General features: G+C 42.6%; 1 protein-coding gene across 1 annotated transcript in view; it reads left to right on the forward strand.

The window, feature by feature from the left end:
- The window catches only part of WIPF1 (WAS/WASL interacting protein family member 1), a 55,777-nt gene that overhangs the window by 26,686 nt on the left and 13,080 nt on the right, over positions 1 to 16,011 (forward strand). The window contains exons 3-4 of the mRNA XM_036386963.1: positions 12,601 to 12,689; positions 14,135 to 14,264. Coding sequence (XP_036242856.1) covers positions 12,639 to 12,689; positions 14,135 to 14,264 — 181 coding nt within the window. The 5' untranslated portion in view covers positions 12,601 to 12,638. The remainder of the gene's footprint in view (positions 1 to 12,600; positions 12,690 to 14,134; positions 14,265 to 16,011) is intronic.

Below are 16,011 nucleotides of genomic sequence, written 5' to 3' on the forward strand. Positions count from 1 at the left end.
CATGGGGTTTCTGTACATATTTGCATTAGGTAGCAGGTTTTTTTGTCCAGTAACTGGTGTTGGAGGCAGGAAGTGCTGATCAGCTCAGAATAAGGCATATGATGGATTCAGCAGATTCACTACTCAAGAGGAAAACATGAATCTTTATTGTCCCTGCTGCTGTTCTGGTTTAGTCCTAGAACTTCAACTGGCAGCCCTCATCATTTATCATACAGATTGTCACTATTGCTTTTGGATTATATCTTCCTTTTAAGTCTAAGACTTCTTAGGTCTGGAATGAAACCAGAGCAGTTCCTGCTAAGGATAGGTGGTACTTTTTTTTTTAATGAAAAAAATAGACTCTTAAAATTAAGATTTTTTTCTTGTAGTTCCAACTCAATATCAGATTAAAATTGATGTTTTTAAAAAGAGAGAAAATGATGGTCAGATTTAGTAGATTTTTATATATGATGCAAAGAACCAGACAGAGATAGTGACAACCTGCTTTATTTAATGATTCCTTAATGGTTATCTGATCTGTTACTTTTGTACAATCCATCTAAAGGTAGCATTAAGGTTGTCTTATTGAACATTTTTAATAGCAGTAATGTGTTGCTTCCTCTGTCTATATCTCTGAAGTTGCAGGAGAAGTTTACTGCTGGATTCTACCCAGGCAGATAATTAGGTGGTGCAGGAGCATAACATTTTGGCTTTGTTTTTAACATGGATTAGAATAAGGCATCATTTGCCAGTACTGCCAGGATATTAGGTGATCATGTCATTTCACATGTGCGATTAGGTGTTTTCAGTAATATTATTATTTTTCTTTTTTGTTTTTAAATTGATCCTTTTCAAACCCAAATGTGTATGGTAGGACATTTGAGATTAATTTTAATCTCTTATCCTTGATTTACCTTCTGGTTGGGTTTTTTATTGCTTTGGATGCAATTTCTAAAGTTTCATAGACCATTGAGAACAGGTAATGAACTTTTGGCCACAGTATCTCGAGTAGTTTGGGATGAACTAAGATTGGCTCCAATGTGAAGAAGGGCCAGTTGAAGTCCCAGAGTTTGGGGAGGGGTTGTTTGCTCAAAAAAGAAAGAGAAAAGAGAAAACCCTCTCATTGCTTCAAAATACTTTTTGTCCCCTCTTTTCCCTCCCCTTTATTATTTCCATCCTGATTTTAAAGTCTCTTCCACAGGTTTGTTTTTATATTTCCCAGATCCTTTAAAAATAATTACTGAAACCATAGCAGCCCATGTGAAAGCTTTCCGAGACGCAGCATGAACTAGAGAGCAGGCCAAGCCTCAGAGACAGAGCTCTTTTCCAAGCAAGGAAGAATGGATACTGAGAGTTCCTTTGGGTGTTTGTGCAAATGGGTGTTTTGTTGTCCAACTTCTGCGTGTGCAGATGCCCAGCATACACTGCCTAGCTTCCCCTATATCTGCATTTTGGGGGGTTGAAAGTGATAGTCACGTATTACTGTAAGCTATCTGTAAAATTTGTAAGAGAGTTTCATTTTGTAGCTATTCTCAGAGGAGGATCTAAGATAAAATACCTACCTTGGTAAATACTAAAACTATGCAAAGTAATGGTATATTTTGTATATGGTATATATTCATTTTTAAGTCAGTAAACTGAAAATTTTCAATTGCTTTGTTGCAAACTTGTGATAATTCCCTAGGCAATGTGAATTGTAAAAAAGTAACTGTTTTGTAGCAGCCCAGTGGTGTCTACAAAGAGCTTAATTTTTCCTGGCCATGTTACTGAAATAAGCTTTCAAATGGCAGATCAAATGCTGTTTTACCGCTTTTTGAAGTGGAGGTCAGAGAAAGTTTGTGAACACAGGGAATACAGGGGATATGCAGAATGAGTTCTCCTTTAGTACCTACTCAGTTAGTAAGAAGTGATGTGAGTTTGTGTTCAGTGGGTGTTTTGTGAGCAGGGCACAGAGGGTAAGTTATGGGAAGTTTGTTGATAGCTGTGGTCCTTGGAGACAGATGACAGCATATCTTGCTGGTTGCTCTCCCCAGGTTCATGGAGCAAGGTACCAGCAGTGCTGAGCACAAGGCATGGCATCTCTGTGCAAACTATGGCTGTGGGCCTTGCTCCACCAGCCTTCCTGATCCAAAGGATGGGGTTGTGGGAGTCAATGCCAGCCTCGCCTGCTGACTGTGACACTTTTCAAATTCATTACTTATGTGCAAATATGATTTGGGTGCCTCACAAATGATCTGGTCTAATGACTAACCCCGAGCTACAGCGCAAATCCCTCCATGGGAGAGAACATCAAGGGACTTCATGGGATGCACTCTTCTTAATCTCTAAATGTCCCCTCAGAAAGTTCAAATGCTTCAGCAAAGTCAGAAGGTACAATGAGTCTCATCCAGTTGCCTCTGAAAACTGGCCTGAGCCTTTCCATGAACTCTAATGAGAATAAATTCAGGCTCTCCATCTCTACCCTGTCCAGTGGAGATTTCTCACCACTTTGCAGCTTCAAATCATACAAAATTAACTTCAAGAATGGAAAATTAGATTTTTTTTTTAATTAAAATCTCTGCCAGGCCTGGTTGCCTGTTTCTCACAAAACTGATTTATGGGTCACGCTGCGTTGAACCGAGGCTTTTGTTGACAGTAACCTGGCTCTGAGGTGGTGGTTTTCTGCACTGTCTGTGGTGGAGCAGGCTCCCTTACATTATGCAGATCTGGGACCGGCTTTTGTTTTGTTTTTCCCACACTCCAAGCAGATCAGTCTTTGATTGCTCCTCTAATGGCAGGTATTCAAGTTACTCTAACTTACGTCAACACCTGGGCTGTAAAAACTCCAATGCACTCTTGCTTGTGCAGTTGGTCTTTCCCTGATGACTGCCCAGGCCACTTAGCTTTTTGTTTGGGCTTTTGATGTGAAATCTGAGCTGATCTCTGTGCACTGTAGTTTTTCAACATTCTCATAGGAATATTGTAATATTTATAAGAGGGATTGGAAAATGATGCTTTAAATTAATTCCACATGTCTTGCCTTTATATGCCTTAGATTTCCCCTTTAGTGGCACTTACTATTTTAATATCATTTTATAGATGCTACCTTTAGTAGAACAGCCACAATTCACTGCATGTTTAGTAAGACTTAGTTGATTGTGATGATGAAAATGCTTTATATTAAAAAAGCGTATTTGAACACTGAATTGAATTCTAAACCTATACCTGCTGAGAAATGAAACAATCTTATAGTGTGGGAGGTCCTTGATCCTTTTCTGCAAGTATCCATTGTTGTTAAATGTTTTTGACTGCTGCTTCATGTCATCCTGATGATTAGAGAAAGATGAATGAAGGCACCATCAGCAATGGTGTTGTACAGGTCACATCATTATTCATTTAGTGCCCTGGGCATGGAGAGGATGTGGTGTGGGGTATCCCATAGCTCCCACAATGTAATCTGCAGCTCCAGATGGGCTCTTTTCATCCCAGCCTCAGGACTTGCAGAGGTTTGCCCCTCTCATTATTACTACTGCTCTGAAGGGGACTGCAGCACACCTGTGAGTAGTTGTGGGCAGCAGAAGTTCACCAGCAAAATCCCAGAGCTTGCTCTCCATATTTGATTACATTCTTGACTTTTTTCTATGTGTACTAAAAGTTGCAACAGCTCAAATGTCCAAAAAACCCTCCATTTATGGTGGACTAATTTATGGTACTTTTGGCCTGTTATGCTATAAAAAGTGGATAGAAGGGAAAAAATGCTCCAGGTTTCTGGTTTCCAATTTGATTCAAAGAGCAGGATTGCTGTTGTGTTACACAAAGCAAACAAGTGGTCAGAGCTGTAACAGCCTAGAAATAAAAGTGGAGCAATAGGTGGAAAGGCAAAAGGTGGATATGCTCATGTAAACAAAAGCTGTTTTCCCATGGTAACAAGCTGGGGATTACAAAGGTCAGGCTATCCCTTTCTGCTTCTGGGTCACCAGGTGTGCCTTGTGGGAAACATCCCTCCCTGCCCCTCACTGTTTGCTGCCTGCCACTGCCAGGCCATGATTGACCCTGCCTGGTCAGAGATGAGTGGTGCCATGTTGTGAGGATAAGATGGTGCAAAAAGTCTTGGTCTTAAGTGCAATTATTTTTGTTCTTGTTTAGGACAAAATAATCTGGAGGCAATACTCAAAAATTCCTAATTTCTGAACTAGCCTGTTCACCCTACCAACAGCTCCTTTGAGTTTAAGACAATTCTGGGGAGAAAGCTGTGCAGTGCTGAGCAGCCACATGACATTGAGTGATCACTACTACAGTGATGAGACACTGGAAAAAGTAGCCCCATTGCAGAGAAGCTCTTGGGCTATATGTTAGGAGCACTATTTTGTAGGACACAAAATGTTCACAAGAAGGAACTGATGAGGAAATAAGCTGGAGAGAGACATCAGGTCCTTTCTTGCCCCAAGTGCGTTGTCCCTGTGTGGAAAGGTTGCCCCTATGGCCTCTCCAGAGCACTGGGAGTCAGTCAAGTGTCCCTTTCAAGGTCACCTCCAGCCTGTGAGAATCCTCCTTGGCTGTGCTGGGGCAGTGCCTGGATAACAGCCTCGTGTGTTGGTTCCAGCACTCACCTTGATAAGAGGTGGCTGGTAGATGGTGAAGTGGTGCAGGCAGCTCTGCTCTGTACAGCTGAAGGAGGGCTCACAAACAGCTCATCCTTAGCCATCACTTCTGTCTGGGAGAGAGGGTGAAGCCTTTTGCCCTAGGGCTTTCTGCAGAGTGGTTGGGGAAAGGGCCCTTCATTTTTTGGTGTGGGGGCACCGATGGGATGGAGCTGGCAGAGGTTGCAGTGTCTGAGCATGTGTCCTCCTGTCCTGAGGACTGGAGTACAGCCCAGTAATTAGATTCTTCTGCTGGATTTGGCCCTGGCCTCCTGCTGAGGAAGGACACACACGTGCCTGTTTCAAGAAGAGTAAACTCCCTCCTGAGGTGCCTGGTGCAGCAGGGGCTTTGCTCCAGGTGTCCTTTGCAGCGCTGAGGTCCTGTTCCCCAGGACCAGGTTGCTATGGTGGGCAATGTGACCTGACCCTTGTTGCCTGAATAGACAGGAATGTTTTTGTACAACTCCTCTGGGCACACTGGCTGAAAGAAATGACAGGAGTATGGATTAGATGTTAGCAATTTCTGTTTTCAGTGAGTCAGATACTTTCTGCTATAGTGTGTTTGCTCTAACATTATCAGCTTTTCTCAGGTCTACATCCAAACACGTAGACTGACCAAAAGCTTAGCTGTTTTTTCCAAACAGGACTATATTGGTTACCAGAGGCAGTCCTCTAAAGTTAGCCATTGCCTGTGATCTCTGCATATCTTGAAAAGTATTTCACTGAAAAAATAATATTTTTTAAATACTTGGATTAAAACAACTTTCTGTCAGCATAGCAGCTTATTTCTTAGCTGTAATTTTCTATGGATGCAGCACCACTGGATTTTCTCCATAAAAGTCTCAATTGTGTTTGACAGATGAGGTTTGCTGGATGCAACTTGCTGTGGACCATAGGTGCATCTGGCTGTTACTGCTCTCACACCTGGGGTCATGTGCTGGCTCAGGGCTCCCTTGACTCACTTGTCACTGACACACACAGTAACCTGCTCTGTTACTGTATTCCTGGGGTGGTAGGAAGTAGATGCAAAGCACTTAGGGCGTTTTAGGTCTCTGGGAAATTACCCAGTGTGAGCTGCAGATCATGCTGACTGGAGGATCAGTGCACTTGGCTGGATGCTCTGGGATGAGGGAGTGAGCATGAGTGAGGAAGATGGAGATGCTGTAGGGTTGACAGAGCACAGGGGCCTGGGATAACATGCATAGAGACATGAAAGCACCTGACAGCATCCTCACTTTTTTTCCCTAACAAGTCATGTCTTTTGATTGTTCTTGTTATTATTTATCTTTACTGGTCCTCACTAGCTCCCCAACACCTGCACCTTTCATATACCTCTTACAATGGCATAACTGAGTTAAACTAACTCTGCAATTTCTTGAAAAGGTATGTCCAAAACAAAACAAAAAATATATCCTCTCTCTGCAGCCTAAGTATGGCAGGAAAAATGCTCACTTTGATACTGCCTTGACATGTTTTATTTCCCAAGATCTACCCCATACACTTCTGCCAGAGACCCTTCAGGCTCTTGCCTCCCACTTCTCCCCTTTTGGTCCCTACCTGCAGCAGCATGGTGTTGCATCCCCCACATCTATCACTGCTGAATTGGAAAAGGTGCACTTCCCTATGGGAGACCCTCCTGTGTGTTGTTCAGCTTGGGCCAAATCCTTTTTCAGGGCCACATAGATCTCATCCACTTCCACCTGTGCCTGTGAATAAAGCTTGTCACCCATCACCCCTCCTGGGCCTAGGCAGGAGCTCTCCATCACTGACTGGTATACCTCCTCTGCCCTGGCATTTTGTGTAAGGGGTGGCATTTTTCAGTGTGGTGGAAAGTCATACTCAAACCACTCATTTTGGGTACCTCAGAGAGTTTCCTTGAAATGCCAAAAGTCCCCAGTAAAGTAGGCTTCCTCTCTCTGACAGCAGCAGCTCCCCAGAATTTCCCTGGGGAGGGAAATTCTCAAACACCCAGAGTAACTTCTCTTCTGTTGGTCTCTCTTTTGGCTGTCCAGATCTCTGCAATTGGTTTTAAGGGTGAAAAGTTAGTGCCTGCTTTTTGTACCACAGCTTCCTTCAGACAGGATAGGACAATCTACATTCTCACACCCTTGTAATGTCCTGTCTCAGGCCACAAAGATTACAAAAATTACAAGATTACATTTTGTAATCCCTGCACCAAAAGGATTGTCTTCTCAGCCAAAAACTATTTTCAAAGACCATCGCTGGTGTTAAAGGACTCAAAAATACTGACAGTAACATTTTAGATGTCACTTTGTTCCCCTGGAGTTGGTGAGCGTCAGAAGTTTTATCCCAGTTAGGAGAACGAAAATCCAGGCTCTCCTGCTGAGTAGAAGGCTGTTACACAGCAGTCCCCAGTGTCTCAATTAAAATTTGTATCAGGTTACTTGAGTGCCAGATAGGCTTTTCACTCCTCCATGTGCAAGTTATTGAGGCCAGAGAGTCTCCTAAATATTCTTTCTTTACTCTGTAGGGGAATTCTTCAGTGTCTTCCAGTAGCTTCAGGCCCAACTGAATTTGGTTTGGTACCCTTGTTGAACTCTTTAGGGACTAAAACTCATCTGTCTGTATATTTATTTATAGATGTCTATATATTTAGGAACTTTAATAAAAGGAGAAGAAGAAAAACACCTGATATTTTTCGGGGAGGATTTACTGGCGTGGTGTTGCATGGGAGGAGCACCTTCAGCATGCTCTGAAGTTCTCATTCACACTGTGCCTCACTCCTGGGCTGACACTTGGGGCAGGCAGCCCCTCTGGCCTTGGGAGATTGTGGTGGTGGAATGTGGGACATGTAGGCTTACTTATGACTCAGGTCTGCCAAGGAAAGTGGGAGCAGGGGGTTCAAATTTCATTACATCACTGTAACTATTTTTGGCAAAAAAGCTTAATTGCTCAGTACTCTGTTAAAAAATGATTAATGAAAAATATTGTGGTCTATATAAAACTGATTGTAAGTGATTTTCCAACTACTTTGTAATGTGTTTAGAGTTAGCTGTTCTTTTTGTTTTGAGAGCCACCTTACTAAAGTATTTGGTAGTGTAGCTCAATTTCCTCAAATTCAGATATTAAAAGAAAAAGAATTCCTTTCTTTCATTAGGAGAAAGTAATGGATTTTGAAAGAATCAAATCAACACTGATTTGGAAGTTGGGTCCTTTTGCATAGGGGAGCAATCAGCATTTTAATTGGCAACTTCAGAGATTTTTTTCCCCTTAAATTTATACATTCTGTTTTATTTCTACAGTTGTTTGTTCCTTCCTCTTTTTTTGCTTGGAAATTAATCATGCAGGAAATGATTAACCACAGTGAGCTTGTCTGTCTGCCTCTGACTCAATGTTTAAGAGGGAGGGCCTTCAAGCAGCTCAAAATGTCTGACCTGATACAAACCAAGCACTTGCAGTGTGGTTGTTCACACTGTCTATCCCACAATAAAGGTTCATGTTTCTTTTTGTTTCTTTTTAGCATTTGTAATGCTCCTGAAATGATTTCTGAAATACCAAATTAAGTCTGAAGCCCCCAAAATGTGTGTTTCACTGCATTCAGTGTCGTGCCATCTTTGCCTATTGCTCTTTGTGGCTCACTCTGCAGAGCAAGGGGCTCTCTGCAGAATGCCATGTGCACTTCCTCTCTCCTCTATTTTGATTTTTAAATGAAAGGAGTCTTTATCGTGATGCATTGCGTAATATTGCATTTTAATATCTTTCCTGGTGGCGGCTGCTGCATGTGCCTGGTAGTTTGCAGAAATCAGAGCTTTCTTATGCAAGTATTCTTTACTTGGGCACTGTTGGAGCATCTCCTTTGCGGGGGCTTTCTCCAGGGGCAGCAGAGGCGGGCTCTGTGCGCTGCCGGGAGGGCTGCAGGGAGGCTGTGGCCAAGCAGGCAGTGTGAGGATTGCCTGGTGGGTGCCTGCTCTGCCGGGCACGGCGCTGCTGGGGGGTGGCACTGGCGGCCAGCGGTGGGAGCCCTTCTCTCCTGCTGCCAGTCCCGACCTCTGGGCTCGCTGCCTGATGCTGCGGTCACTGCAATCCTTTCTGCCAACCCACCAACACTCACCTAGACACAACGTTTCTACATAGCTTCTTAAAAGATGTGATCATTTACACTAAAAATGCCTGACATATTTTGTAGGTGCCTAGAAAATATGTTAGGATATGTGTCCTGGGTTTTCAAGTACCAATACGCCTTCAGCCTTGGTCTTTTGGAACCAGGTCCTTTTCAACAACCCTGCAGCACCAAGCATTATAAGAAACTTGCTTGTTAACAGATTTGGTGGGTAAAATTTATTACTAGATGGATTGGTTACTATTTAAGGTATTTTATAGGGTCAGTTGTTAGCAATTTAACATAACAGCCTTTTCTTAAATTCAATTCTTTCCCACTGACCAAAAGCAAATAATGGTGTGAGTCCATTGCAGAAGTGTAGGACAGTAACCAAAGCTTTCCTCCAATGGCAGAGTTACACTTAACATCTCAGCACATCTCTATGCTCTGTGAGAAACAGTCATCCTGTGAACTGGTGATGAACAAAGCAGCTGCAGAGCTGGAGTTCAGCATTGTGCTGACTCAGCTGTTCTGGTTCTGCAGCCCAGGAGGTACTCTCCTCCCAAGGGCTACTCCCAGCACTGCCCTGGGCTGTGAGAGCAAGCCACCAGGTCACTGCATCTCTTCAGACCATTGTTATTTTTTGTATAGGCTTATAGTAAGTCAGACAGAGAAATAGACTGTACAGAATTTAACAGCCAAACATCAAGGATGAGTTGGAGATTCAAAGACATAGGTGCTGTTTCTTCCTGCAAAGTTTCAGCTTGAGTTTCTAAAAATCTCTTTTTCATCAGCAGAAGCAGAGTCAGTGACAAAAGTAAGAGTGAAGCAGTATTGCAACTTTGGTTTTAAACTTAAATTTGACAATCTAGGTTGTTTATGGGCTCTGTAAGTGTATGCATGATAGGTTTTTGTGTGGGCACACAGGTTTTTCAGTCACGCCATGTGATCTCTTTTCTGATGGCTCCTAAAGGAAGTGTGTGCTCTAGAGCCCCATGAGTAAACAACCCTGCAGGATGCTCATGTTAAACTTCAGGCCAGTTTTGCCATAGTTTGGTTTATTACAGGAGCTTGTCCTGTGCTTCCAAAATGCTATTTTCCAGCCTGTCTCTGAGGGCTACAGGGCTTGTTCAACAGCAGCAAAATGCAAGCTCACCAGTGTGTACCTAATTTCGATGGCAGTTCAGTTGAGAGAGCCCTTCAGTACCAGAAATACCAGTGGCTGAGTACAGGAACACATAAGATGGGATAGAGAAGGAGGGAACACCTGGTGCATTTCTCCCCACTGCCTCCTTGCAAATCATATGTGCAGAAAGGGTTTTGGAGAAGCTGCATGGGTCTGTGGGTAGTGGCTTCCCCTTAGAGAACTCGGGCTTCAAGCATCACTTTACTTCCTCTTTATGCCACCAATTCCTTAAGAAGCTGATCTAAAACAATCCAGTTAAAAGGGAAAAAAGTAGAACAGAGCAGCCCAAGAGGGAAACAATCTCTAACTGACAGGGAGGTAGACAAGTTATGGTATTTTACAGGAAGTGCTTCACAGACCACCTGGCTCACTTGCTGCGTTCAGGTCTTAGCTGCCTTAAAGGATTCATTTAAAAGTCTGATATCAAACCAAACTGTATTCTGCCTGCTCCAGAAACTTTCCTGTGACACATGGAGTGCCAAAGAGACTGATGGTACATTATCTAGACTGCTTTGACTTCCTAGCAAAGCAGTGCAGAGAGAAGAATTTCTCTTTTTAATCCAATGAAGCAGTTAAAGGCTTGGTGAAATACCCTTCATGGGTAAGCTAGAGACAACTGCAGCTGTGAAAAGACTGTGTTAAGAAACAGGATGGTTGTGGTCTATGGTAAGAAATAATTTTCCTGTTGACTATTTTTTTAAACAGGAAGCTGAAGAACAAAGCAGCATTAGTCTTGGTGCTTTTAATAGGTTTCAGATTTCAAATATTGCATTTAGAATATGCTGATTGGGAAAGGATAGGGCTTTGTGCAGCTTTTATGTAACAGTTGAAAGCTACAAATTTGGGAGATGGGAGTACAACTAAATTCAAGTGGATCCTCTGAATATGAAGCTGTTGTTTCTCTGAGGGAGGTTAAGGTGCTCAGTAATGCAGCAGAGGACTGATGATAGCAGGCTGCTCTGTTTGCAGGACTCTGAAGGCGTGCATTTGAACAGCACCGTGTAGGCTCAGCTTCAGTTTCCTCTTTGCCACTCACCCTGTGTATCTGCCAGCTTCCCCTCTGCTTTGCTCACTCTTTTGCAATAACTGGAAACAGTTTCTGCAGTATGGGAGAAGAAAACCTGCAGGCACTAGTGCCTCATACCACTTTGATATCCATGACTTTTCTAGATGGTCAGCCAGAGCTATGGGTGATGCGTCTGACTCTTTCCTCCACAAGGATTTTACACAAAATCCATTAAAGTCTTATTTCAGAAAATATTTCTACTGAGGAAGGTTACTCAGCAATGTGGGGGGAGAGGGGGTAGGGAAGGGGGGTTACAGCTGTATTCTAATTCTTTTGAAGCATGAGCATCTGATGAGATTGATCTGTACTTCTAAACAGTTTTTTCTGACACGCATATCATGGATCATGTCAGATGCCATTACAGACTTCGTAGGTGGTGACTCACTGCAAATGCCATTTTCTTTCATTCAGCACATTTTCATAATGTTCATTTTAACTACAGAGGGTACTGTACCTGGCATGATAGTGATTTGACAGATACTGTGCTATTACACTTCCCCTTGGTCTCATCTAAAACATTTAAGTTGCTTTAAAAGTAAGAGCTGTGTATGCATGTAAATAACTGCCCTAGGGACCTCAGCCATCAGCCTGGGGTTTTCTGGAGAATTACCCTTGTTCCTGTTCCCACTGTGTTTACCTGTTTTATGCAAACATTATATAAATCATTATTACTAAAGGTGGCTCAGGTGAATGGCCAGCATGGGTGAAAGCTCAGATAAAAGAGTAAAGCACATGCTGAAATGCCATAGCACTATTAGAAATGCTCCAAAGCCCCTGATAGGCACAGTTCCAGCAAGCTGAGTGCCAAAATGCCACAAAAAGCCCTTGTGACTTGAAAATATAGTCCTCGACACTTTGGGCTTTTTTTGGTTGTTGTTCCATGATTTGGTGGCAGTAAATCTCTAGATCTCAGGTGTGACCCTCCAAGGATTGCTTGAGGCTGAAAGTTCAGCTTGAGGTGGGGAAAAGTGGGAGTGTGGTCCCTGGCAGGGAAGCTTGTGGAAGGCTGAGCTTTAGCAGCCAGGCTTTTCTGTCTGCAGCAGCCTGCAGCTGAGAGGCCAGGCTGCCTGCTTGCCCTTCCTCCTCAGGGGGAGTTCTGGAACATGTCTGTGTGTGCTGCTGCTGAGGAGGAGGAAGGTGCATTCAGACATCATGATGGAGCTTGGATCTTCAGAGCAAGCAGGGGAGAGAGGAGGAAGCATGAGTCCATTCCAGAGCTCTGCTGTTCCACTCTACCCATAACAGTGGAGGTGCAGGAATCTTTTAGCAACTAAAGGGATTTAACAAGTTGGCATCTCTGTCTGAGTATGATCCTAAAGTATGATGCCTTCTTCAAGTAAGGGCTGATGGTATAGCTTTGGGGCTATCCTGAAGCACTTCCATGGGAACAAGATTGTTGGTTACTGCATTTTGTGCACTGCCATAGCAATGCATGGATTGTGTAAGTGTTCAAAACTGGATGTATATCTATGGGTGTCTATGGCAGTGGGGATCATGTAGGGAGCCCCTGTTTAAAGATGTGTCTGGTTTCCATGCAATTAAATATAAAGTGCTTTTTGCTGATTATTTAGATTTCAAAAATGTAGGATATAAACCTGTTAGCTGCAAGGATGTTTTCTAGCTGAGTAGAAATTTATTTATTAAGATGTATTAATCTCTGGACTTTTTGTGTTTGTGTTTTGCTGTGCAGGTTTCTTAGCAAGAGCAGACAGAGCTCAGCCTTCCACCATGCCTGTGCCTCCCCCTCCAGCTCCCCCTCCACCCCCAACACTGGCCTTGGTAAGTTTTACAGGAGGTAAACATATGCACTGTTCTCCTCTGCTGCTGCTTGTCACTTGGAATAGGATGTCCAGAGATACTGAGATGTGGATGAGGGTATCCATGATATTTGGGGAAAGCTGTCCAACATATTGTTTATGGCTGATCGTTGGTCCTGCAAGAACAACCATCACTTCGACTGCCTTCCAGTTCTCATGTGGATGTCACAATCCACTCCAACTCTCCATCCTTTTATTCTTCCCACACTAGTGGCTGATCTGGTGGAGAGACGACAGCTTGTCTAAATGGGACTTGCAGTCTTGCCTTTCTCCAAACCTGTACTCCCACCTTCTCCCTTGTTCTACTCCAGTATTTCTGTGACTTGAGCCTGAAAGAAATAAATCCTATTGTTTAAATTTGGTAAGGATAGCTCTTAGCCAGCAGAGCTCCCTCAGCCAGCCTGTGCTATCAGAGCACAGGATCTGGCACAACGTGGTGAGTGAAACTACATCAGGCCTGGCTTAAACTGGGATAGAGCTTGTGCTGTGCTTGCCCTCCCAACAGTCAGTCACCTACTGATAAGAAAGAAGGCTTCTTGAAATGCCATTTTCAAGTACCTAGACATTTTCAGAGCAAAACTCTAGCTGATTACAGAGAATGGGCTGTCAATCAAAAGTCTTTCTTTCATTTTCCACCTCAAGCAAGACACAGACTCTACTTGGTCCCTCCATGACAACTCTTCCCCGCCTTTCAGGAAATCTCCATAACACTGATCTGATAAATTAGAAAATGTTTCAGGAACTGTTTCCTAGAAGAAAGAGCCATATATATGTGCATATAAGTGTATTGTTTGGAGTTTTTTTGTTCTTTCTTGAAAAACTGTGTCACCAGAACATAAAGTGAAAAGAGAGGACTGTTGAGACAAATCTCATATGTCCAAAGGCTTTATTTGGTCTATATGAAGAGGTCAGTATTATTGACATGGTAATTGCCATTTTTAGGTGTTTCTATCTAAGCTAAAATAGTAGACAAAGGTCCATCTTTGCTCTGATTTATCCAGCAATTGTATTTCACAACAACTTTGAAGAATGTCCACCTTCTTGTATAATCAAGTTATGTGTGTAGTCTATTCTTGTTCCATCTCCAACATGGCACAGATAAGCCTTGGCTTGAAAAAATGAGAGATTCTAAATAATGAGTTCAGAAAAGGTAAATTCACACAGAAGTGTTCTGTTTCTAATGAATAATGTGCATTAGATTAGCAGTAGTGTTGGGGACTTGGAGTCAGTAACAAGGCCAGCTACCTTTGATATCATTGACAAAAGTAGACATGGCATGCTATCTACCCATTCCAATGCTGTTAAAACAGCCACTGGAGTCTCAAGTAACTACCATATTTAATCAGAAATTTGTATCTAGAAGTTGTGGTGCATTTTGCCTCCTCATTTTTAATTTTTATTTTGCAGGCAAATACTGAAAAGCCATCCCTAAGCAAGTCAGAACAGGCAGGGCGAAATGCTCTATTATCTGATATTACCAAAGGAAAAAAGCTCAAGAAGACTGTTACTAATGACAGAAGTGCTCCAATTCTAGACAGTAAGTATGACTCTACATGTTGGAATTTCTGTGGGCATGAATGGTTCTACAGATCTGAAAGCAGAAAATTATTTTATATATCATCAGATGAATAGCCATGAGAGTAGATAAAAGAAACTGCCAGAAATTGGCATGCATAAAAATAAATTCTATTCATCATGAATGAACAGTCAGCTGAGAAATCAAGTACTGCTTATGAAATGTGAATGCTAATTTGTTTGCTGATTCTCAAAAAGTGATTTATTTTCCTGTTTGCTTATATCAGAAAAATATGCAAGTCCTACCAGGAGTTCTTCTGAGGACGTGCAGCAGATCAGGCAAACAAAACCCCATAAGGACTGAGGAGAGGACAGAGGATGAAGTGGAATTTCAGACTCTACTTTTGCATAAACAATATAAGAATAAATGCATGCCTGGCATGACACCATTGGCTCCAGTACCACTTAGAACAAAACCCGAGCCAGAAGCCACAGCTCTACCTGTGTGTCACTGCTGCACGCAGTTTTGCCACTCCTGGAGTGACTCAGGGCTGTTATCTTTTTAGATAGCCCAGCAGTACTGCACAAGGCAGTGACTCCACTTACCTGAATGGAAATAAGCTCTCTATCCAGCTGTGCTGCTGCTGTGTCTCACAGCACATCTTGGCAGGTGCCAAGAGGAGGCCGGAGAAGCCTGTGTAGCAAAAGGATTGGGAAGGCAGAACAGAAACAAGAGAAGAGTGAGGAACACAGGCCTGTGCTGACAGAGGAACAGCATTCTTTTCCAAAGGAGAAAAGACACTTCTACAGACTGATTAGCAAATGTGATACACCTCAGTCTAGGTTTGGCCATGCAATTAAAGGCTGGACTGTGATAGGAACATGATGACAAAAGAAGGAAATGCCCAGAGGAGTGTGACCAAATAAAAATAATTTTTAAAAACTTAGATACAGTTCTGCAATCAGCCAGCTACAATTTTTAAAGATTATCTCTGAATGTGAAGTTACATGTTCTAGCTATTATGAGCTGGAGGGGATTAAAGGAGGGGGTAAACAGTAAGAGAAAAATGATGCAGCCTATTATCTTATTTACATGAATTAACAAATCATGATGAAAGACTAAACCATGGTAGCAGCATTTCTCCAGAGGTTCACACCCCATCTGAGTCAGAGCCGAACTGAGCTGACATGCTTAAGAATGAGAAGGACAGTGTGAAACATTCCCCCATGGATACACTCTTCCTTTTTTCTTGGGAAAATTTTTACAAGTGCTTTTCATCCACAGGTTTTAATTACTTCAAAGTCAGTGAAAATTTTACCCACCCCAACTTGTGGAAATCGGGATTCAAAGAAATTTAAGCAAGTGATCTTAGCCTTTTTGGCCCAGCATCTGAGAGCTGATTTCCACAGATATTCCAACCTGTGCACCTGCTGATTCTGCAGTGATGCTCTGAATAAGGTTCTTCCATGTATTGTAGTTGTGGAAACACTTTCATTTCACTTTTGGCAACTCAGTTGTCACAGCAGAAATATTGACATTAGAGAGCAATGGGAGAGAAAAGGGAGAGGGCTGATAAAATAATACCTGCCTATTGGAAACATTTACAGCTAATGATCCTGTCACTGCACTTCTGAACCTACAGAAATGGCATCACCTTTGCTACTACGCTTTGTTTAAATAAGTAGATATGTTGCAATATCATCAATAATGAGAGAATTCTGTGCATTCCCAGCAGTGATTCCCAGAGACACCTTCAGGAGGAGGGATC

Source organism: Molothrus ater, chromosome 7 (assembly GCF_012460135.2).
Source record: "Molothrus ater isolate BHLD 08-10-18 breed brown headed cowbird chromosome 7, BPBGC_Mater_1.1, whole genome shotgun sequence".
Taxonomy (NCBI): Eukaryota; Metazoa; Chordata; class Aves; order Passeriformes; family Icteridae; genus Molothrus; species Molothrus ater.